The 24,832-nt window shown below is 34.9% G+C and overlaps 2 protein-coding genes across 3 annotated transcripts; both read left to right on the forward strand.

Moving 5' to 3' along the window:
- The first annotated feature begins 1,465 nt into the window (after positions 1-1,465).
- On the forward strand, positions 1,466-8,330 carry LOC115955787 (peroxisome biogenesis protein 16). Of its 2 annotated transcripts, none has more exons than XM_031074122.1 (8): positions 1,466-1,804; positions 3,392-3,449; positions 6,211-6,427; positions 6,579-6,874; positions 6,969-7,237; positions 7,409-7,476; positions 7,601-7,662; positions 7,776-8,330. In XM_031074122.1, the coding sequence occupies exons 1-8, from the start codon at positions 1,736-1,738 to the stop codon at positions 7,835-7,837; spliced, it is 1,101 nt and encodes a 366-aa protein (XP_030929982.1). In that variant the 5' UTR covers positions 1,466-1,735; the 3' UTR covers positions 7,838-8,330. The 2 variants fall into 2 exon arrangements, with proteins under 2 accessions (XP_030929982.1, XP_030929983.1); XM_031074123.1 differs by having other exon boundaries at positions 1,469-1,804; positions 3,392-3,465; positions 7,776-8,278.
- A 12,526-nt stretch (positions 8,331-20,856) lies between these two features.
- Positions 20,857-22,795, forward strand: LOC115957932 (transcription factor TCP9). The gene has a single exon (XM_031076277.1). It carries the CDS (start codon positions 21,165-21,167, stop codon positions 22,209-22,211), a length of 1,047 nt encoding a protein of 348 aa, XP_030932137.1. The 5' UTR covers positions 20,857-21,164; the 3' UTR covers positions 22,212-22,795.
- The last annotated feature ends 2,037 nt before the right edge of the window (positions 22,796-24,832 follow it).

A 24,832-nucleotide genomic window follows, 5' to 3' on the forward strand; every position in this document is an offset into this window, starting at 1 on the left:
GGGCTCGTACTTAAAGGGCCCGAACAATATAATTTGTAGAGTGTGGGCTTGAAAGGCTTGACCTTGGTCACTGGACAGCGGTCTAGTCGTGATTTTTATGGAAATTCATATGAGGGTGGACCTGACGTGACTGACAAAACCTTCCTTCAGTGAGATCTATGGGGTTTTTGTCCTCTAACCCCGTCCGAGAAGCTTAGTGTTCTTCTCATTCTCCCTCTCTTAGGACTTCTCTCTTTTCCCTCTTGGTTCTTCTCCCCTTTTATACTAGTAGTTACTTTCCTTTTAATGTCCATGTGTAAGTTTTACTTTCTGGGATGGAGACTTGTCCTATCAGCCCATACTTAGAGTGGTTGGGAAATAGACGTAAAGGTTGAATAGCATGGTCAAGAGTATGGACCTGTCAGACGCAGAGTTCTTTATCACAACATTGGCAGCTTTTTCACTTGTCCTACCGCTGCACTGAGCTCGTCCTTTTTCTTTAGGTGTCCTATGGGGTGCTGAGCGTGAGATCGTTCTCGGCCACATCCTTGGGCCTTTTTGGGGCTTTCATTATGCGTCCTCGGCAATAGGTCTCCTCAGCTTGGGTCTTGGGCCCTAATGTAAAGTGGGCCGGGACCACAAATTCTCCGGCCCCACAATTACTTTTTCAAAATTTAAATTTACATTACTTGTATTAAGCAAAAATAAAATTATATCATGGATTGAAATAAGATATCTTGAGTATTATTGACACTTAATCTCAAAGAGGTACAAATCGTAATTTCCTTTTGGTGAGTAATAAAATTTAAAGACTCCTAAAACGAAAGAGAAGTGACATGTTTACAATAATTTCACAACACATTTACAACAAATCCTATATGGTAAGTTATTATTGGTTATAATTTGAATTAAAAACTTAAATTACATTTTTATCCACCATAACAGTTAGTAACAACCTGCCACTTAGAATTTGTAGTAAAAATGTTGTGGACATAATATTTCTCAAAATGAAAGGAGAGATATACAAAACTACAAATGAATTAGTTAAAAACTTAAAGTAACAAAATTTAGTTTTTTTTTTTTTTATTCCAAATTTAAAAAAGACAATTTTCACCAAACAATTTCCTAACAATACCATTTTTAATAAATATTAGTTGAGAAAATGCTGATATTGGTGAGTAAAATTGTAATTTAAGCAGTAGACTCAGATTAGAACTAATAACAACTTGTTACCCAAAATTTGTTGTAAAAATATCGTGGATAGATCAATAGAGCCCTTATCTTATTATTTTTATCCAAAAATAAACTAGAGAAAAACTAAAGGCACTCAGCTGGCTGTGGTGTGGATCCCATACAGTCGGGATCTAAGCAGCAAGTGTAAAATCATTGTACATAACAACTACTACAATTGCCAAAACATGTCATCATTAAAACACATCATAGTATCGGACGGTCCCAATGAACGGACAGATCTAACAACCTTAAATTAGCAAATGACATAAGTTTACAGCTCACCACAACCTTCATTCTCTCTGTCTCTCTTATTATATTCATAGTCATTGCTCAGTTTTGAAGTTCTCAATTATCGGGTGTCAAAATCTAATCCTAGACCAAAACAAGGTTTCACTTTTAGTTTATTTGGGTTTCTGGGTCAGGGCCCAAACGGTGAATAAGACCAAGGTGGTGGTGGTGGTGGCGGCTTAGCGAGCCAGGGGTTGAGTTTGCAATCAGTGCTGTGAATTTCTTTGTTTCTGATATGGATGCTTATAAGAGGTGGGTTAGGCGGAACAAGGAGTATGTGCACTCGTTGGAGTCTCTAGCCAATGTGAGCCCCGATCAATTCCTTGTAATTTCGTTTTTTTTGTTTTTGTTTTGGTACTTTGTCAGTTGTTACAAATTTAAGGACAAAGTTTTTATATTTAATTGGGTATTGGATTGTTTGTTGTGTTTGGCTTTGTGGGTTTTCGTTATTATTGCTTTTGATATCCATGGTAGATTGATATGTGAGAAATTCCGAGAAAAAAAGTAAAATTTTATTGCGTTTGAATATTTTGAAATTATGAATTATCTCATATGGGACAATGAAAAAAAGTAATCTTTAAACTATTTTTGGACATGTAATTGAAAGAAGTAATTGTGTTTGGGTATCAAGGTGATGTTATCTCATCTAGGCCAATGTGCATCCTATCAGTTAATGATAATTATATTATCTGTTGTGTTAAGATTATAAATTTAATTGATCAATATCTAATCTTATGCAGTTTGTGGGTTGTCCTTATATGTTTTTGTAGCTCCAAGATGGTAAAAAAAAAAAAGTACAGAAAAGGGTTTATCATAAACTGTTTTCGTATGATCATATTTTGTTTCTTACCTGACTATTGAAATTCGTGGGTTAGTGAAAACCATAGTGAAGAGTCCGAAGCTTTGTTTAGTGGAATTTTTTGATGTGGTTGATTCTGCTGAGGGCTGAGGCTGAGCATATGGCTTCAAAAAAGGTCCTTGGTTTCTCAATTGAAGCCATACATCTGGAAGCCATGTAACCTATTATAAACTGAGAAGAAGAGGGAGTTAAGTCAGTCACCATCCCAATTAGGCTACTCAACCTTAAGCCTGATTTTGTGGCCAGCTCAGGTTTTGAGTGAGAAACCTTAGGTGGAGGGAAGATTATTGTTCACTGTCTGCCCCAAGAGAAAGAATAGGCATGGATAGGTGTTGTAGCCAGAAGCCCAACCTACGGAGATTTCATGATAACAGGATCAATTTGTAAGATATTTGAGGAATTTGGTCGTGGTGATGCTACTACTAGCCTTAAGCTCCCAAAACCAAGCAGCAACAGAGTCCTAAGGAAATTGATTTAGTAAGTATGGCAGGGTATTCATAGCCTATAACGGAGGATGGGATGCCCATGGGGCAGTGAAAAGAGAGTCAAAAATAAAGAAAAGAAAAATGTTGGCATGAGGCTAAAAATAAGTTTTAGTAGCTACTAGATTCTAGCAATAGAGGAAGTGCTTAGGAGCAGGGAGCTGATTCAGGAATGGAGGATTGTAGCTCAGGTCAAAAAAGAAAGGGAAAAAAGATGGATACTCAATGAGGCTGAGGGCCTGTGATTAAGGATCTTCACTATATTTCAACTCATTATTTACCTCAAAATAAAAGGATAAAGTCATGTTCATTTTTGTGAGTCGCTGGTTAATAAGCCATATAAACTACATGCAAACTCATTGCATAATCTGATATATTACTAATTGACCTATACTTTCCCCCAATTTAATTAATTTGATTCTCTTGACATGTTCTCTAATTATCATATCATCCGTGCTTGCTCATGAATGTTGAAAACATAACTGATCCCGATCTTTGTTTAGCTAGTGGAGCTTTGTTATCTTATTTAGGTGTTGAAAATCTTTTGCAGGGAATGACATGGCTTCTTCCTGAACGGTTTTCTGATTCAGAGATAGGACCAGAAGCAGGTTTTGTGAAATTTTGGTAACCTTTAGCTTCTCTTATTAGCTTAAATATTGAAAAGAGTTTTTCTCCCATTTTGGTTGATGTCTTTTTGAGAAAATGAAGGGATAGAAACAACAGTAAATTTCTTGGAAAAAGATAATTTAAGCTGGCCTGTATATATATATATATATATATTTTTTTTTTTTTTTTTCTTCAGTCTGCATGTAATGGAAAGTTATAGAATTGTTATTTGTTTTTCCTTATCTTTTGGACCAGTTGGTTTGTCTATCCATTTTATTTTATATTCTTTTACAGTATAATTTTGTGTTTTTCAAGTCTAAAAGACAATTTAATCCCCCAAAATTTACACTTCATACAAGTTGTCAATCTGGCCCCTCACATCGGCAAGCATGGTCAATCAAGTCATTTTGCTAGCTGGTGTACACGTTTATTGTTAAATATATAAGATGGAACCATTTTGGACCAAAACTTGATTTTCAACAAGTTTTTACTACAACAACAACAACAACCCTTGCTTTAGCCCCCAAATTTTGGGGTCAACTATGGATCATCAATAGACTAGTTAAGGTCGGCCGCATATATTTTTTTCCCTCATTCTATTCTATCTAAAAGTCATACTTTTTGTTACTTAAATAAAATTTCATTTTTTACTACTTCTATCAATGTTATTTTTGGTCTTCATCTACAGTTACCAATTAACTCACTTTTTCTTACTAGTGCATTAATCACTCTCCTTTGAACATGATCAAACCATCTCGAGGGACTATCCTACATATTTTCATCTATAAGGGTCACCCTTATCTTTAAGTAAATTTCCTCACTTTGAATCCCATCTTTCCTTATATTTCCACTCATCCATCTTAACATTCTACGCAAATTTCCTCATTTTGAATCCTATCTTTCCTTGTAGTTCCACCCATTTTTCTTCCTATTCTATGAATATGTTGCTTCTTAACAAGATTTCATTTAAAAGCAAAAGCATAGATGGTCTTGTAGCAATCTTATAAAAATTTTCGCTTTAGCTTAATCAGTTTTCTTTTACTTATCCAAAAGCAGTCGTGGTTTTGAGGTGAGTGGGTATTATCATTCTCTCTCCCCTTCTATTGTCATATCTTTCTTGTGGAAAATGGAAAATGGTGTGGCAATCGAAGGTTCCTCCTCAGGTAGCTTTTTTTTCTCTTGGACTGCTTCTTTAGGCAAGATTCTAACTACAGATAATCTTTGGAAGAGGCATATTGTTGTACTTGAGTGGTGTTATATTTGCAAAAGGTGTGGGGAATCTGTAGATCATCTCCTCCTTCACTGTCTTATAGCATATGAGGTGTAGAGTATGGTCTTTTGCCTGTTTGGTATTTGTTGGGTGATGCCGCAAAAGGTGGTGGATTTGTTGGATTCTTGGTCATGCAATTATAGGCGACATCGCAATATAGATATATGGAGGATTGTGCCGCACTATTTGATGTGGTGTATCTGGCAAGAATGGAATGTTAGAAGCTTTGAGGGATGCAAACAGTTCATTCTTGAGTTTAAGTCTTTTGTCTTTTTTACTTTTCTCGAATGGTGTTTAGTTTTATCATCTTTTTCTTGTCTTTCCCCTCTTGTTTTGCTTGATCATGGTAACTTGGTTTCTTGATGTTTTTGCCCCTTTAGTACATTTCCTATGTACTGGACTGTATTTTTTTTTTTTTTTAATAAAATCTTTTTGTTACTTATCTCCCCCCCCCCCCCCCAAAAAAAAAAAAAAGGTATTCTATGATCATATAATACTCTTGATGTGTTTTTCCACTCTATCCACCTGCTCTCATCTAATGATTCACATCCTCTTCAATTTCAACAAGCTCTTAAAAAACATATTTTTTAAGTCACGTAATGAGGATAAAGCAAATGGGTCAATGAGGAAGTGCAATTTCTTTATCGTTACCAAGATGGGGAAAAACCAGAAGATGATGGCACTAAGTGAGAGTGATGATGTGGATTATGAACTTGGCAAATTCGAGACTAGACCTTTCTTTGTTGGCAACGTGGGGAAGGGGATTGTATGGGGGTAGTGATTGGTTGGCGTTTGAGGAAGAAGTTTTTGACAAAGGTGATGAGAAGCACTCGGAGACTCTCATTGTGCTTGACCACATGTGCATCTTCTATTCCTCTTGGCTTGAGAGAGATTAGCTTGGAAAGTATTTTGCTTTGTACTCTTCCTGGGTTGAAGCACTAGTCCCAATGACAGTTTTGTTAAAATTTCAACCACACGTAGCCCCATTCAAAATCATCCAAGCCAGCACATATCACATTAACCACCATACATGACCTGAATCTCCTTAATTCCAGCTGAACCCACACCCAAACATGCCGCCAACAGCCACTATCAATATTCACCAAACCACTTCACAGTTGCGAACTTTACACATCCATTTCAACGCCGGTCAGCCTGGTCCTGAGGTGCCAAGGAAAGGGAAAAGGAGAGAATGATTTTCTGATTTTTTGAAGAAGGGGAAACTGCATCGTTTTATGCTGCAAATGCTTTTCCTCTTAATAAGCCTGGAAAAAAATGATTCTTTAAATTCAAAATTTATATTAAAAGGGGTGTCGTGGACACTAAAGGAAGGGCTTAAATCACTTGAAGACCCTAATTGGCAGGAATTCACATAAAGGGCCGAATTGACAACTCGTGTAAAACTTAAAGGGACTTAATTGTTATTGAACCCTGTTTTCTTTGTGCTATATACTGATTGGTGCTTTGTTAAACAATTTGGTGATCTTCTGCAGTAACTACTGTTTTGGGCATAATCACTGCTATCAATGAACATATCATTGATACGGCTCCTTCTCCAATGCACAGAGGCTCTGCGGAGCCTTATTCATTTCCTTATCCATTATGTATATCTGCGCTGAAGGACTTGGAAACATTAATTGAAGTTGTGGCACAACATTACTATGGAGATGATAAGAAATGGAATTTCATTGCTATTACAGAGGCTTCCAAGTAAGCAGCTTCCAACACCCCCCCCCCCCCCTTTTTCCCCCCAAAAAAAAGCTGTCTTCAGTCTGCCACTTGTTATCATCTCCAGTTAGGCGTTTATTTTATGAGAGCATTTGTCTATTTGACTTATCATTGGGTATTCAATGAATCTCAGGGTGCTAGTTAGGTTAGCCTTGTTTCGGAACAGTGGATATAAGATGCTTCTGCATGGAGGGGAGACACCAAACATCGACAAGCAGCCAGATGCCTATAGTTCTCAACATGAAAATGGTGGTTTCACAAAGCCTGGAGGGCATGGTGAGTCAGATTACTTAATGAACAATCATGCACAGAATCTAGAAGGAAGAGCACTGTCTGCATTAAACAGGTTTGGAGAAAATGCTAGGATGGTTTCAGAGCCAGTATGGTTGCGCAGGGTTCAACAACAACATGCTATAATGGAGCCTCCAAGTAACTATTCATATAGAATTAAATTAAGTGATTGGTTAAGATGATGTGTTTCATTCATAGAATATGTTACAAAAATAATATTCTGTTGTTACAGGATCAGTGGTTCAGAGGCCAACCATTTCCACCATATTGTCTGAAAAGGGTCTTCATGGGGCTTTATTTCTAGCAGGGGAAATGCTATTTATCGCAAGACCACTAATTTATGTTTTATTTATCCGGAAGTATGGAATCAGGTCATGGATTCCTTGGTTGCTTTCTCTGACTGTGGACTTCGTTGGGATGGGCATTCTCTCAAAAGTTACAGAGTCGAGCAGTCTTAGAAAAGAGCAACAGTTTCATCTTTCAATCTCTGAAAAGAATGAGGTTTGAGTCTCTCTGAATCTTTCCATGTAGACTTTATAGACATTTTGGGTGCATCCTGCTCATCAGTCTTCTGCATGAATCTAGCAATATGTATTCTTTGGAACTGACTTTTTGGTTTTATTGTTTAGTCCTTCATGAGTAGAGTCAATGCTGAAGTGTTTTTTGATATAGGTTAAAAGAAGGAAGCTGTTATTGGCGCTTTACCTTATGAGAGATCCTTTCTTTAGCACGTATACTAGGTACTGATCTATTTCAGTATTTCATTCTTAATCTACACGGTTTATTTGTGTATGACGTTTCTAAAGAGGAGAAATTATAAGAAACAAGACCATAATTGTCATATATATGGTTTTGACATCTCAGGCAAAAACTTGAAAGCACCAGGAACGTCTTGGAACCTGTACCTATCATTGGATTTCTTTCAGGTGCTTTTCATATAGTTTTTCACTTTCAAATTCTTTTTTATGTAACCAAGTGTGCTACATTAATAGTATGCTCGCATCTTTCTCATTTTCTTTATGTATTTCTTCATTTGCAGAGAAAATAGTTGATCTTATTACTGGAGCCCAAACACGATACACTTACATGTCAGGATCATAAGATGGAAGCACCAACTAGTTACCCTTCTTACAGTCCTATATTTTTAGGACCTATTACCCAGAAGGAACAAAAGCAACAAAAGAACAATTTTTGGATGAAGTAATCCTCCAAAATACAATATGAAAAGCACCAGGGTGAGCTTTGGTGTCTCACACTCTTGCTTTGGTTCAAAATTTTGTCCCCTCTGATTTGGCCACTGGTGATAGCTTAGATCCTCACTGATGTTTTCTTGTGAGTTCCTTATTTTTTATTGTTATTTTATTTTCAGGCCAGAACATAAGTTGGTTTTTTTTTTTTTTTTTTAGGGGGTAAAGTTTTCTTGATCCACTGTCAATTTGAACAGTATATTTATTATGAGTCTGGAAAATCCATGTACAAGTTTGGATGGAGGATGTACCTGAGTTTTGGATGTTGTAATTCAACATGACATCATTCGTTACTTGTCTTACTTCTCAATAGTGTAGTACAATTGGTTTTCGAATATCTTTCCTTACATATATTCTGTTTGATAAGAATTTTTTTTTTCTTTATAATCATATTATCTATATTTCTGAAAAATTCTTTGTTCCACGGTCAAGTTGCAACCTTTTTGTCTTGCACAAAAAGCATTGCTACTCGTTATGCCGGCTTTGGTCTTCTTGACATGTGACGTATAATTTGTCAACTCTATCCCTTTGTAAACTGTTGTAAATCATGCCTCTCTTGATTCCTGCTGGATATTCCTTTGATTGAAGAAAGCATCTGCTATAACAAAGGATATTCTTTTGATTGGGCCAAAGATTATCAGTATCAGGTTGAGTATATATATAATTCAATAGTTACAATAATTGGGAGGTCCTTTCAAAGAATCTTGGTTCTCCTATCAAGGAAAAGACAATGCTATTGAACTATATGCCTCTTAAGAGCATCAACAATGGGCTTGTTATATGCCAAATGTAAAGAACATTTGGCATACAGGCCCAAAAATTGATCCACAACCGGAAGGCCATATGGTAAAAGCCAATTTTTTTTTGAGATTTAGCTACAGTACCATCTCAAATGTAAGATGGTACTGTAGCTGAATGGTATAAAAAAAAAATAAATTTTTAATGCTTTTTACCCGGCAATTTCTCTCTCCCGTCTCATTTTTTCTCTTTCTTTTCTCTCTCTTCCTTCTCTCTTTCTCATCCCCTCTCTCTCTCGCCTACCATATCGATGATTGCTTTGAACAACCTCATAGCTCATTGCAACGTCATCTGTATTCGTTGGCTCTTGCACAACGGACTTGACACCCATGAAGAGCTCTTGGACCATCACTTGGCGAAGGAACAAAAACCTACCCTTGACGACGATGAGGCTGAGCTGCTAAATCGTCGCTGACTCACAAGCACTCGACGCGAGGCACTGAGTCTCTACAGGGACATCCTCAGGGCTTCCTAGTTCTTCACGTGGACCGATTTGCGGGGCATCCTATGGCGAGACATACTGAGAGTAAACGCCTAGAAGGAGTTCGAAGCTGCCTGGTTCAAGACCGACCCAGAAATCGTGACCTGGTTGCTTCTTGGTGGTCAAGATGCTGTGGAATCGGCTCTCGAAAAGCTCGCAAAGAAACAAAGGCAAGAAATTGAGAAGGAACGTTGTGATGGTGGAGATTGACGGTGATTGTTGACCTTCTGTACATTTTGATCTTGATTTCGATCTCTTTATTTTTGTATTTGTAATTGTAATTGAAATTGTAATTTGTGGTTTGCCGTGGTTGCCGGAGTTGGGGGTTGCTATTGCTATTGGTTTGATTTGATTTTGTTTTCTCTATGGGTTTCTGGGTTTCAATGGCCATGAGTTTGTGGCTTGGGTTTCTGGGGTTTCAAGAAAACAAACGTTTGGATATGTTCTTCGTGGTGGTGGTGGTAGCAGGTGGTTGCAGAGTTGTTTTGGATTTTGTGTTTTTGTTTTTATTTGAGTTTTAGGATATATTATTTTATTGTGTTGAAATATTATTTTAATGAGTAGAATAGGAAAATAAAAGTTGGGATGTTGAGAGTATTGTAAAATTGTATTGTATCACTGATAAAGTGACTTTTTGAGATGGTAAAATAGGATGAGATGAGAATTCCGACTGTGGATGCTCTAAGAGATTGAATCGGTATTTGATAAGCAAAAAGATGTACAAATGAGGTTCACTTGAGATGGAAGTGTTAACAGCCCATTAAGAAACTACTTTATGTCACATCATTATATTTTATGTTAGATTTTTAATTAATTTTATGAAGTATAAAGCTAATAAAGCTAATTTTTTGAGTTTCATTTATCACTTCAGTTATATTTTTAATCATTTTATTAATTTATATCAATTTTTTATTAAAAAGACCTCACAATAAATAATTTTTAACAAACACCTTATATCAGTTAACATTTTCCATAAATTAAATGTTCATTTCTTCTGTTTTGGTTTTTTATTTTTATTTTGCTCAAGTCATAGCCAAATCCTAACTTAACCCCATCCATTGGTTGGTTGGGTGTGTATGTCATTGTTTACTATTATTACTATTAAAAAAATCAGCACTATAAAAGTGAGTGCAGGTTTGGCTGATTAGCTTACATTTTTTTTTTTTTTTTTTTGAGAGAGTGAGAGATATTACATACTGCACCGCAAAATAAGAATACGTTAGCACTTAGCAGTAGTAGAAATAAACTTGAACAATATTGTAAACAAATTATGTGCAAATGATACTGCTAACTCCACCAAAGACATACCATTACATAATTTACATCTATTAACTATACAAGGAATTAGCAGTAAATTAAAATACATATAAGGTTCTTCCATTATTATTATTTTGTTTTTCAAAATCAATATGGAATGACATGGGGACACTTGCCAATTCCATATGAAAACTGTGGTGAGCAAAAACAATGAAATTATCAAGTGGAAGCTTTAGTTAGACCTAGACATAAGCCCTCAATTAACTTCCCCAAAAAAAGAAAAAAAGAGCTTAAGATACCAGTTGCTTGGAATTATTTTACGTAATTTTTCAAAAACAAACCAAGGCTTACGGTTCAAAAAAAACACTACAGCTTTTCAAAAGTTCAATAATGGTATGATTTAATTTTCAATTAAAAATCTGGTCCCATGAGCCATGCCCCCCACCAGAACGAAAGAAAGAAAAAAAGTGAGATATTACTTCCAAGTTTTCAACAAACAAAAAAGGAAAAACAAAACAGTGCATACGTGCCACGAAGAGTTGGTGGTGGACAAGTTAGTGCAGGAGTTATTAAAACAAAAAAAAAATGTGGGGGTCCCATCCCATGTACCAAAAAACTAAAATGGAGGGACCAAGCCAAGCCAAGCCAATAAGAGGGTCCCCATCTAGAAAACTAAACATGGACCACTTTTGTGCAAGTGGGTACCTGTAGTGGCCTACTGGAAATGGTTATGGTGGGTCCCCACCCCCCATAGTCATAGATGTAAATGTGGATGTGGCTGTGGCTGTGGCTGCGAGTAACCAGGAACCGGTAATAATGGTGGATCCCACCCCCAGTTGTATGGTCCATACGGACCACACCACACCACAAAGTGCACGCACAGTTGTAGAATCTGGAAGTAGAACCTAGATGCCACCACAATGGGGCCCCCACCAGGCGAGAGTTGAGCCGTTAGATTAATGGAAGGGGATTAGATCACATCATGTATTCTCTAGAAAGTATGAACACTTCATTTAGAATGTTGTATTTGTATCATATTCATGTCAAAAATTGCTCATGTTTCTATATTATGCCTATATCTGTATCCATACCCACATATATATATATATATATATATAATATAGTGGTAGAATCTACTATCTAGAACCTTGATGCCATCACAAAGGGCCCACCAAAAGAGAGTTGAGCCGACGGGATTAGACTCCACCAATTATTTGGTAGGTATACAAACAATTTGTTTAAAATATTGTACCCGTATCATACTAGTGTAAAAAATTATTTTCGTATCCGTACCATACCCGTGTAACTGTATAGTTTGTAGAATCTACCATGTAGAAGAACCAAGATGCCATCACAATGGGGCCCACCATAGGAGAGTTGAGCCGTTAGATTAGCAGAAAGGGGATTAGACCCCACGGGTCTATTTGTTGCCGTACACAACAAGCTGCGTGTGCAGCCTTTACATTACAGCGGAATCCCCAAGGCCAAGATGAAGATGAAGAAGTGGGTCTCACAGCTCTCACAATCCATGCACGCGTAGGGTACCTAACTAAGCCCATCACCGCATGTTTTTAGTTCCTCGCCATTGTGGGCAAAGTCTTGCCCTATACAACAACAAAAGCCACGGCTTGTTTAGAGTGGCTGGGGTCACACATACGCGTTCACATCTCATACTAGCCAATTAGATAAAAATAACTCTGACCCACCTAAGCAAACAAGAAAAGGACAAAACTGAAAAATGCTTTTAGTGTTGTGCAAATAATTGTTGATTTCACTTTCACATTGCCCTTCTTTTTTCTCTTTAACATGGAGCAATTCAATAATATGTTTATTTTATTGGGTATATGTAATCCTCACACCCCACACACATTAAATAATTTCAAACAAAAACCGAGCTAAAATTTAATATGATAACTTACACAATTGAATCAGTGAAACTCAACAGGCTCTTTGCAACTTAAATAAGTTGTTTTCATCAACCAGTTTTTGTTATTTCGAATACAATTACTTTTATATTTCCATTGTAGTACCTTCTCTACTTCTCTACTATTCAAAATGAGACAATTTGGTAATTTGCTATAGTTAACAACTTATTTGTCAATCTATTTATTTGTTTAGCAAAGACATGTAATAGGATTTTCATCTATTCAATGTTTATTTATTTGAGAAGATATTCATCTATTTATCTGTCAATCTAGAAATTAGATAAGTGTATTTTTTAAAAACATGTAATAGGATTTTATTTAGCAGAGATATGACTGAAAAATCTTTTAATTTAATGTTTTTTGGTGTTGTTACTTGTAGAACCTTGATTTTCAATTATATTAGGTGACTAGTTTTTTAGACTTAATTTTAAATAGGAATTTAGACATGCTTAATTTTTTTTAACTTACATATTGATTTTATGATTTCTCAATCATTTTTGTTATATATATATATATATATATATATCAATTTTTATTTTATCTTATGACTCTAATGTTTCATTGCTTGAATTAGTGACCCAGTAACCCAATTCTTCAAATTGGATTAAATCTTATCTAGGTTTAATGATTATGCTTAGTGTAATAAACATAACTAAATTATTGTATGGACATTAATCAATTAGAATTTTAGAATTCATTTTTTCACAAGATCTGTTGAAATTTATACAAAAAATTCCAATAATAAATAAATTCTTGGTAAATTATGTTTGGTTTCCTCTAAACAATTAGGTTTGGTCTTCAATAAAATATTGTTTGATCTTCTATGAATTTTCGAACTTTTTTTATTCATATGTTTTGGCATATCAAAACAAAATCTAATCAACTTTAATTTCATTACGTACTCACTCTGTTTAACCCTATATATTCACATGCAATTATATAAACCTACTACATAATATCCTGATTGTTTGTTTTTTAAACACAAAACGACAGCAAAGTCAATAAATATTATGCATGCCCTATTTACTTTATATATATATATATGATTATATATTTTGTTGTATAATATTTGAGGCAAAATTTTTGGATTAGATTATTTAGATCTTTATCAGGTTAGGTTTCTGTTTATATTTGACATAAAAGTTTCTTATTCTGTTTAACATTATATATTCACATTATACACATAAGTGTGCGTTTGGCATGGTTTAAAACCAAGCTTATTTGATTTATAAGGTATATCTTATTAAACTCACACTTTTTCTGTACACAGCAAATTTTTTCAATCCTCACTTAACAAAATTGATCTCACACGGACCTCACTTTTAAAAACAATTAAAAAATACCACAAAGTTTAAGCAATACAAATACCTGCACTTAATTCTCCTATGTATTTGTTTTTTTCTCTTAAAAAATTACTCGTATTTGTTTTATAGGTAATCTCCATTACTCTTCATTGTTAATTTGATTAGTATGATCGTTTCTGTGTTTTATTTTTTTATTTTTTATTTTTTTGAGGAGACTGTGTGTTTAAAAGTTGAAACACAAAAACAAGAGAGACAAAAAATATCATGTCATATTGTCGTATTCGAATGAAAAATATATAAACCATAATTATTTTCATAATGTTTTTGTTACATTTATTATGAAATACTATACCCCCATTAAGTTAAATAATTGTAGCAAAATATTTAGAACATCGTAACTCCACTTTCCCAAAAAAAAAAAAAAAAAAAATCGTAACTCCACTATCTTATGATTGTTTCTCCATTATGTATTTATGTTGTGATTAAAGTATTATTTAAAATTACAATTATTTTAACTCCATATAAAAGACTATTGCCGCATTTGAGATGTCCACCTAATATATCTTTTTTGGTATAGAATGTGAAAATGATTGATAGCAACATGCATAGAGTGGATATTTTATATCTTATTTTGTGGGTAAAAATGACATTTCCTTGTTTGAGTTTTTACTCTATGGTATAGTGCAGATGCATGGAATGATGGAATATATACAACATATGTGACTTTTTTTCCCCCATTAATCTATATATATAATTGTAAGGACCAGATTTGAGATCCTAGCCCAAAGTATGAATGGACTTTAGTCCAAAAAGTCTAAAACAATAAATTTGTAGAGAATGGGTTGGAGAACTGGGCTCTAATGGATTAGACTAACTAGAAAATAGGTTTAAAGGAGAAAAAGATGTGAATGAACAGGTTTATAATGAATAAAATCGTCCTCAGCAAAGTCCAAGGAGATTTGTTCTTATGTATTTCTTTCAAGTCTGATTACAAAGTCAGTTTTAGATACTACAGTAATTTTCCCTCTCTTTTTCCGATCCCCTTTTCATTGTGGGTCTCTTCTATTATATAGTTTCATTTAAACGATTTTGGCCTTTCATTTGTTGATCATTTAGGGAGATCTATTTTTATTTATTTCTTTCAAGTTTAATTATAAAGTCGGTTCTAAATACTACAATAATTTTCCCTCTCTTTTTCCGATCCCCTTTTCATCATGGGTCTCTTCTATTATATAGTTTCCTTTAAACGATTTTGACCTTCCATTTGTTGATCATCCAGACCTCTAATTAAGCGTCTATCCTATCGGACACTTTCCTTTGGTTTCTTTGTATGTTGGGGCGGCCAATACAGCCCTATTTAGGGGTCTTCTCCACATTAATGCAGCCAGCAAGTTAGCTGCAGAGCTTTTAATGCGGTAGTAGCAGCTTTCTTCCTAGATATTTTAAGATTCCTCTCTGTACTTTGTTTTTGCAATGCTTATCCGTGTCTGCAGAATTTTCGAGAAAGTCCTTATGGATGGCAGACCACCTATTCGGATATCAGCTTTGTTTACTTGAGGTGACATTCATCCTTGGCCTATCATATTGTGTCGTTGTGATCAAAACTAATCTTGTCATCCACTAACACAGACTCCCTTAACAGCATTTACCCCTTCTCAGACAATCTCTAGTCCTCGGCTTAGGCCTTAGGCCTTAGGCCCAGTACATACAGTGATAGTGAGCTCCTGGGCACAATATCCCTACAATAATAATAGGTAAAGTTAAAAGAAAATCCAATTAGATTTCAAATTGGAATTAAATTAGAGTCTAATTTTACGCCATGTGTCCCATCTAATCTAAGTTTTAAAATTTTTATGCTAAGTGAGTTAATTTATTAATATAAAAATAGGATTTCAATTAGAGTTTAATTTTGTGACATGTGTCCCATCTAATCTAAATTTTTAAACTTTTGTGTCAAATGAGTTAATTTAGTGTAAAAAAAAAAATGAAAAGTCCAATATAAGTAAATAATAAAAAATATAATTTTTGAATGATTTTATATTTATGAATTTTTTTTTTGTATAACTAAAAATAATTCAAGTTTATAAGTCACACACACACAAATATATATATATATATATATATTAATAGCCAAACCTAAGAGAAAATCCAATTAAATTCTAAACTGGAGTCTAATTTTGTGTTATGTGTCTCATATAATTTTTAAATTTGTGTTTCAAGTGAATTATTAGGTGCAAAAATTAAAGAATTTTAATTCAATTAGATTCTAAATTGAATTTTAATTGGAGTTCAATTTTGCGCATGTGTTCCATCTATTTTTTTTTTTTTTAATTTTTGTGGCAAGTAAATTATTGAATGCAAAAATAGAAACGTCTAGATCAAATTAAATTCTAAATTTTATATATATATATATATATGTAATTATGATTGTTTTTAAATGTATTCGTGCATATGCACGAAGTTACACACTAGTCTATATATATATAATAATAAGTGAAGATGAGAGAAACTCAAATTAGAATTCAAAATTTGAGTTCCAATTTTGCGCCATGTGTCCTAAATTATCTATTCTTAAAGAGTTTTGTGGGGACACGATTATTCACGACCCAAGAATGACATTGGACTCGTATGTAAAGGGCCCGAACAATATAATTTGTAGAGTGTGGGCTTGAAAGGCTAGACTTTGGTCACTGGACAGCAGTCTAGTCGTGGTTTTTATGGAAGCTCATATGAGGGTGGACCTGGCGTAACTGACAAAACCTTTCTTCAGTATGACCTATGGGGTTTTTGTCCTCGGACCCCGTCCGAGAAGCTTAGTGTTCTTCTCATTCTCCCTTTTTTAGGACTTCTCCCTCTGAGGGATCCCCCCATTTTCCCTTGGTTCTTCTTATCTTTTATACTAGTAGTTACTTTACTTTTAATGTCCACGTGTAAGTTTCACTTTCTGGGATGGAGACTTGTCCTATCAGCTCATACTTAAAGTGGTTGGGAGTAGATGTAAAAGTTGAATAGCATGGTGAAGGGCATGGGCCTGTCAGATGCAGAGTTCTTTATTACAGTATTGGCAGCTTTTTCACTTGTCCTGTCCCTGCATTAAGCTCGTCCTTTTTATTTAGGTGTCTTATGGGATGCTGAGCGTGAAATCGTCCTCGGCCACATCCTTGGGCCTTTTTGGGGCTTTCATTATGCGTCCTCGGCAATAGGTCTCCTCGGCTTGGGTCTTGGGCCCTAATGTAAAGTGGGCCGGGGCCACAAATTCCCCGGCCCCACAAGTTTTATTTCTTAATTTTAAAATCAAATGTGGGATCACATCATAAATATTCATCCAAATGAGTTATTAAGTACAAAAACCAAAGAGTAGAAAAACCAAAGAGTATAGACTAAATGAATCTTAAATAATAAAAAAAGTGCTTCACAATAATTTTTTTAAAAAAATAACAATTTACATTTTATACCTAATAATATCTTTACAAATTTTTTTAAAGAGTTAACAAAATATAAAAATGACTATTAATAGTATTTAAATTATATATATAGTAATTATATTATGTATCTTATTGTATATTTTTAAGTGTTTCCATGCATATGCATGGAGTTACAAGTTAGTTAAGCATATTTAACAAGAGCCTTGTAATTTAATTAATTTGCATGTTTTAGTGTTTTTAAGACATTAAGGTTCAATTCCATGGTCCCTTGGAAATTGGAATGAAGTTAGTCAAGCTTTTTATTTCTATTTTTAATATTAATTTCATTCATTTTTCAGTATTTTTACTTAATTAAAAATTTGGACCTATAAAAGGCTATAATTGACTTTAACCCTGATATGGGGAATTTTATACGGACACTGTACCACGTCATAAGTTGGATAAAAATTCATGCTATCCAAGTTGCATAAAAACCTTTTTCCTTTCTTTGAATTCAAGCTTTTAATACGAAATTGACGTACTGAATTGAAAACTGGTAGCCCATTTTTGGGTTTGAAATAGTTAAAATCTTGATTAATTTGGAAAATGTAATTTGCAACTTTTTTTGGACACAATTGGTGACTTTTAATCTCGACTTTGTTTTTATCAAATGGATGTGTTAAATATTTTTTTTTAGAGAGTTTTAACTTATGGCATCAAGTCCTACTCCCGATGTTAAAAAGTTTTTTTTTTTTTTTTTTGATGTGTTAAATGTTAATTTAGAACCTTTGATTATTTTTTTAAGGGAACCTTAATTAATATTTGATAGTTAGAATTATACCAAAAATTTCCTTAGGTGATTTAAAACAATTATAAAGTTAATGTTTGTATTTTGATAATAATAATAGTAGAAAATAGGAATAGTTATAATTTATCTATATATAAGAGGATTCCCCTCTTTTAATTAGACTTTTATGTGGTTCAAAAATACCATCATTAATAAATGGTAACTTTATTTAGAAATAGAGACATAAATGCCAAATAACAAATTTCATTTTAAATTCAAAAAGAAAATTCCTAAAATTTAGGATTTTTTTTCCTCATGTTCAAAAAATAAATTATAGTTATTGCTTATCTCTAAAGTTTATTTATTTTTATTTGTTTGAAAAATAAATAAATATTTTTAAATTATAATAAATGCAATTTATTAACATTTACCTAAAAAATTAAAAGAGCTTCTGAGCACGCACGTGAACACATGCTCAAAGGCTAGTAATAATAATAATTTTTTTTAGGATACATAATCATCTTATTATAAAGAGAGAGAATTTTATTGGAAATTAATAATTATTATTATTATTATTTTCATAACTTACTTGGGAAGCAACGCATTTATACCAATATCAGCCAAATGCTTGATTAATAAAAACGACAGTTCTCCACAGTCCACAGATTTACCAACTGCTTTAGTGACAATTGAAGCCATACTTTTTTTCTCGAACAACACTTTTTAAAATAGTTATACCAAAGAATTCTTAGTTTATATGGCGAGCTATGCTTTAAGATCCCTTTAATTTTCGGATTAAAAAAGAAAAAAGAAAAAAGATCCCTTTAATTTTCTACTCATTTCTTTTTCTCTCTTTTAGTTTGGATAAAATTTATGACCACGTCTGTATCTTTTTTATTAACTAAAAAAAAACGTCTGTATTAGTGTATTAGGATTAGGATTAGAGGTATTATGTCTACTGGTTCCAGATTATATTAATAATTACTAGATAAATATCCACATAGTATAGTTATTATATTTTTACTAAAATTACAAAATATATTGCTAAATTTTTTCACCATAACAGGTCATGAGATTACAAATTAGGAATCAAATAATCAATGCTACAATAATATTAAATGAATTTCCACTTTGCTTAGATAAGTATCCATAAAATAAACTCATTGATACACACATATCATTAGCATCTATTTAACAAATTGCTTAACGACCAGGCTTGGGTCTAGTAAAATCCTGTACATTGAATCCATTAAAATTTGGACAAGTTCAAATAATTGCCATCTGTGCATATCTCAACGAGTTTAGTACATTAAAGTATTATTGAACCCAACCCTTGCCATTTTCTTATGTAACAAAAACTGAAATTTGAGAATGCTAGGATATTAATGTATTATCGAAAATGAGTTACAAAACACAACCTTATCATTGAACTTGATGTTTTGAGTATTGTTTTGCTTATGAATAATGAAGCTGAAAATATCATGATGGAACCATTACTTTTTGATTGCAGGAGCCTCTTGAAGCAAATCCCAAACAAGCACGTGTTTCGTGCTTACCGTGAAGCCAATCAATGTGCGGATGCTTTGGCCAAGTTAATAGCGCATTCTGGCACTCATTTTGTTGTTTTTTGTAACCCACCATCTATGGTGGAGACTTTGTTAGCTTTTGATAAAGTTAACATGTTTTGTAATAGACTTATAAATTCCTAATTTAATATTATATCGCGGTTTACCCAAAAAAAGAAGAAAAGAAAATGAGTTACAAAACCAGTAGTAATGAAACTCATCTAAGGTAAAAAAACCATCTTACATTTAACCCTTAAGTCTGGCTCCAAGACTTTTTGGCTTGATTGGATTAGTGAGTGCGTGCGAGTGAGTAAAATTTTAGAAAAGAGATGGAACTACAACAAAAGGACCAAAAAGTGAGGAGTCCTTGAAAGGTGACAACTAGCAAACACCCTGCAGCTTTAGGCCTGACCAACTCAAGGCTATAGGTTGATTATGATGACCATGTAGTTTGGCCTTCGGTCTAAGGCTTAAACCAATCCCAACAAGAGTCATGAATATTGTACCAGAGAAGGTGGAGCAATATTATTGTATTAGCATTATTATAGAGTTTAATTGTATTAATATTACATTTTTATACAGAGATAAGATCCTCATGAATCTTTTTAGATTTAACATAGAATTAAACACAATCATTATTACATTTTTTTTAATTTAAATTAAATAATGAATCATGCTAACGAATGCCCTAAGGCCTAAGGGTACTTATTAACAATCTATTTTAAGAAAATTTTGACATCACTTTTATGGGAAATGAAAAAAGTTGTCAAAATATTAATTTTTTTTTCCATTAAAACTTTATTTAACTGGATTCTTAACTAGGACTTTAAAGACACTCGTTAGCATTTCTCTTAAAAGATAATCACATCTCTAAACATTCCTATTCACAAGTATGACATTTACAAGAATCTATATATAAAGAGATACGTAAATGCAAATCTTTCATTTCATATTGCCCACCATGACACGATTCATGACAGACATGAAAGTATGGGCTAAGTTTCAAAAATTCAAGCCTAATATTAGACTCATAGTCTGACCTCATGAAAATTCAACCAAAACAATATTCATCTTGTAATTTATAAACTCAAACACCAAAAATAATATTTGTTAAAAAAAAAAAAAAAAATCAGAGGATTTGTTGTGTGGCTCATTGGAGTCATCACCACCTTTGACCGAAAACCCAACAGATAAATCCAGTGAAACGGGAGCCACCACGTGTCGTCATCGAGTGGGTCAACCGAGTTTTGTGACTAATAGACAACCGTAGATTTATTAGCCCATGGAAAAAAAAAAATGAAAATACTAGGCCAAACATATCAATCAAACCACACTTCATTTCCACGTTATATATTACGAACGGTGCTTTCTCCATCTCAACGTGTTATAGGTTTCGTTTCTCTCCATTTCATTCCCCAGCTACTCTCTCTCTCTCTCTCTCTCTCTCTGGTTTCTCACTCTAATGCGTAAGCTAAGAAGAGAAACGCACATAAAAGTAAAACTATTCTTCCCTTAACTTTCCCGAGAAACATCGCTATTTTTTCCCAGCAAAAACATTCCATTTTTTCTCGGAGTTTACGTGGAATTCTATCTCTCTTTCATTTACTAGGTTTTGGACTTTTGTTTTGGGTCATAGTAGTTGTTAGTTGTTGTTACTCTCATGGCTATGTTTCAAAAACAAGAGCTTGAAGAAGAATACAGAGGCGCCACGAGAACCGTTGATCTCAGAATCAACGAAATCAGCGGTGCACAAGAAGCGGGACCCACGTCGCCGCCTAAACCGAAGGAAGAGCCGGACTCGGAGGAGGACTCGGAGGAGGGCATGTCACGTGCGATGCAAGTGACGCCAGTAGCTATGCACGTGCCTTCGGGAATTCCCATGACCAAAGCGGCTGCGAAGAGAGGCTCCACCAAGGACCGCCACACCAAAGTGGAGGGTCGCGGCCGGAGGATCCGAATGCCCGCCACGTGCGCCGCTCGGATCTTTCAGCTGACCCGAGAACTCGGCCACAAGTCCGACGGCGAAACCATCCGGTGGCTGCTCGAACACGCCGAGCCCGCCATCATCGCCGCCACCGGAACCGGTACCGTTCCCGCCATCGCCATGTCTGTTAATGGGACTCTCAAAATCCCAACCACGCCCGCTCCAACGTCCGACCCGAAACCCGGTGACCCACCCGTTAAAAAGAAACGCAAACGGCCCGCCAACAGCGAATATATAGACATAAACGACGGCGTTTCGGTCTCCTCTGGACTCGCTCCAATATCAACAGCAGCAACAACCCCCATGCCTCAAATACAAGCGGTGCCTCAAGCTTTGGTTCCCATGTGGGCTATACCATCAAACGCCGTCGTTCCGGGCGCGTTCATTATGGTCCCTCCGATGACGTCAATTACCGGAGCTCCGAACCCGGCTCATATATTCACATTCCCGGCCACAGCCACGCCTTTGATTAACATTTCGGCCCGACCCATATCGTCGTTTGTGTCCTCCATGGCTAATTTAGCCCCGCCAGTTCAAATCCAAGCCAGCTCAGCAGCTTCGTGTTCAAGCTCTGCTACAGCTATTACAACAAGTACAACAACAATTGCTACAGTTAGTGCTCCCACTGCGACTATTTCAACCACTCAGAAGCTGAGAGACTTTTCGTTGGAGATTTACGATAAACAGGAGCTTCAGTTCATGTCTCGGTCTTCGAAACACTGAAAAAAACCACCGAAACAAAAAAAAAGAAAGCCACTGAGAGAAAGTCTGAAACTGAAAGTGTTTTCTGTGTTTTCCGTGTTTCTGTTTTTGGAATTTCATGAAAGGAGGAGCACGTGCGCACGTGAGGCCAGGGAAGTGTTTTTTTTTTTTTAAAAGTGGAGGCACGTGTGTGCGGTGGGGTTGATACTCAAAAACTCAAAAAAAAGTGGGCCCCCGAAAAGGTGGGGAGTGGGAGTGGGGGCCAAAAACGGGACCGTTTTCGCACTGTAACCTATGTTGCGATGCGGCCTTCGCGGTTGCTGGTGGTCCCTACTCTCTTACTGGGGGTGGGTTTGGTGGTCCGATCGAGACGAGTGGGGTAAAGTATTAAAAAAGATTGGAGAATTGGACACGTGTCACTCACTTCGTAGTACAGGGTGTGGGGTACGCGATGTTCCCTCTTGGAGCACGTGGGGTCCCATTTTTTTTTTTTTTTTTTAATTGGGGGGGGGGGAAGGGGGGGCCCAACCCCAAGTATAATGTATGGGCCCTTTGATTGCGTTTGCTAAGCAAAACGTGATGATGATGGTGGTGGTGGGTATCAATTTCGGAATCAGATGCGTTCTTCCATATATATATATATGCATGTTGCGTACGAAGATTGAATTGTGAATTGTATTTTTGTTAATTAATTACTACTCACTGCAATTAATTTCTTATTTTCAGTTAATAACACATAACACGTTGGAAGCAATGCAATGCTTAGCGTAATGGAAATTTTTATTATATAGGAGTATTTCGTAGAACTTCTTTATTTCATTCACTTATGAATTTTTGTTACAGAAATGTGATATAATCGTATAAGGATACACTCGCACGGCTAAAAGGAAGTAATCTTTTTCTCTTAAAGGACGTTAATTTATTACTCAAATATGGAATTTATTAATGTCAAATATGCACGACATTCTAAATTTAATAAGAAAAGTTTGGTGTAATTTGTGGATAAGAATCCTAACTAGTCACAAAAACTTGAGATAATGATTCAACATAGTGATTTACCACCCAAAAAAAAAAAAAAAAAAAACCGTAACGGTCTTATGGAATAAAAAGGAATATATTTTTTGGTGAATAAGAATATTCCAAATGTTCTAATACTTTTCTGATTATGCTTTGTTTACTAATTATTGCTAATGGTTTAGAATGTCAAAGAATTTTAGAAATAGTAGCATGAAAATTAATTATCAATAGGAGAATATTGGAGAACCTAAAAAGAGAGAGAGAGAGAGGAAAAAAAAAAAAAGAATCACCAAGTTTTCATTTCACTAAATTGAATCATAATTGTTAAATGTTGTAGCGTTCTCTCAAGTCTCAAACAATCACACACACATTTATAAAAAAGAATCCAACATGGCTTGCAATGATTTGGTTTTAGTAAGTGTTAGATATAATATGGTCCAAGTGTCTCAATTAAATTGTAGGTCTATGTACTTGTAGAACAAGCATATTAACCTTAGGTTAGTTTATAATTAACTTAGGGTTAATTAAGTACTCTCTAGTATATAAACCTTACATTGGGTTCATTGTAACACAAGTATTTGATATAATATATGTAAAAGCTTTTTCATTGTAAATGCAAGCTGTTTGGCTAAACCACGTAAATCTTTGTATGTTTCATGCTTCCGCTCAGCATTGGTGCCGCATTTTTCACTCTGCTCTAATAAAAAGATTTTGGTAAACTTTTTATCAGTGAATTTGGAGTGAACTAGATATCAAAATTTTAAACCTATTAGAATTTGTATTCATCCAGTTATGTATTTGAATTATTAATTTTTTAATTTAAAAAAAGAACTAAATTTTTATATACATTTATAACAAAAGTATAGGTGTGAGTGTGACTCTAACCCGATCGGCCTACCCCAGTTTCTCCAATCTCTACAAAACGGTTTGTACCGCAGGAGAAAGTAAATGCAGGGCCAGGGGTGGTGTGTGTTTTAAAGTGGCCCAGCCACTTTGGGAGCTGAAAATTGGTCATATAGGCAATAGCCACCGACAATGGCGGACCCATTGGAACACGTGTTGGGCAATAACCATAATGGAATCAAACACCAAACCCTTTTTGTAGTTTTAACTTTAATCTAAGGATAAGTCCAAAGCCCCATAATATGTGGCGCAATTTATGTCACAATTTGTCTATATAGTGAGTTGTAATTGATAAATGAGTGTCTTTATATGGATCCCTTATTATCTCTCTACCCATTATAATTCGTCATATAAACTAATTGTGACACAAATTGTAACACTAAACTTGTTCCTAATCTAATCTAAATAAACTAGCGAAAAATAGTAATATCTACGGTGGGGAGTCCAAACTCTAAACTCTAAACTCAAAACTCAAAACCTCATAGGTAGAGGCCTTAAGTGTGGGGACAAGTGTGGACGATGAAATCAGAACAGATCAGATCCGAGGCCTAAAGTGTGTATCTAAGTTGTGGTGGCCAAACGACCCCAGTAAAAAGATGGGTCCACACACAACACCTATAGCTAGTTAGACAGCCTGGATAGGTGGTCCACGTGTACGGTTCATGTTGAGGTTTGGTTCTTGTTATTAATGCGATGGATTGGTCGGCCCCACCTCCAAAATT

This window comes from Quercus lobata, chromosome 8 (assembly GCF_001633185.2).
Source record: "Quercus lobata isolate SW786 chromosome 8, ValleyOak3.0 Primary Assembly, whole genome shotgun sequence".
Classification (NCBI taxonomy): domain Eukaryota; kingdom Viridiplantae; phylum Streptophyta; class Magnoliopsida; order Fagales; family Fagaceae; genus Quercus; species Quercus lobata.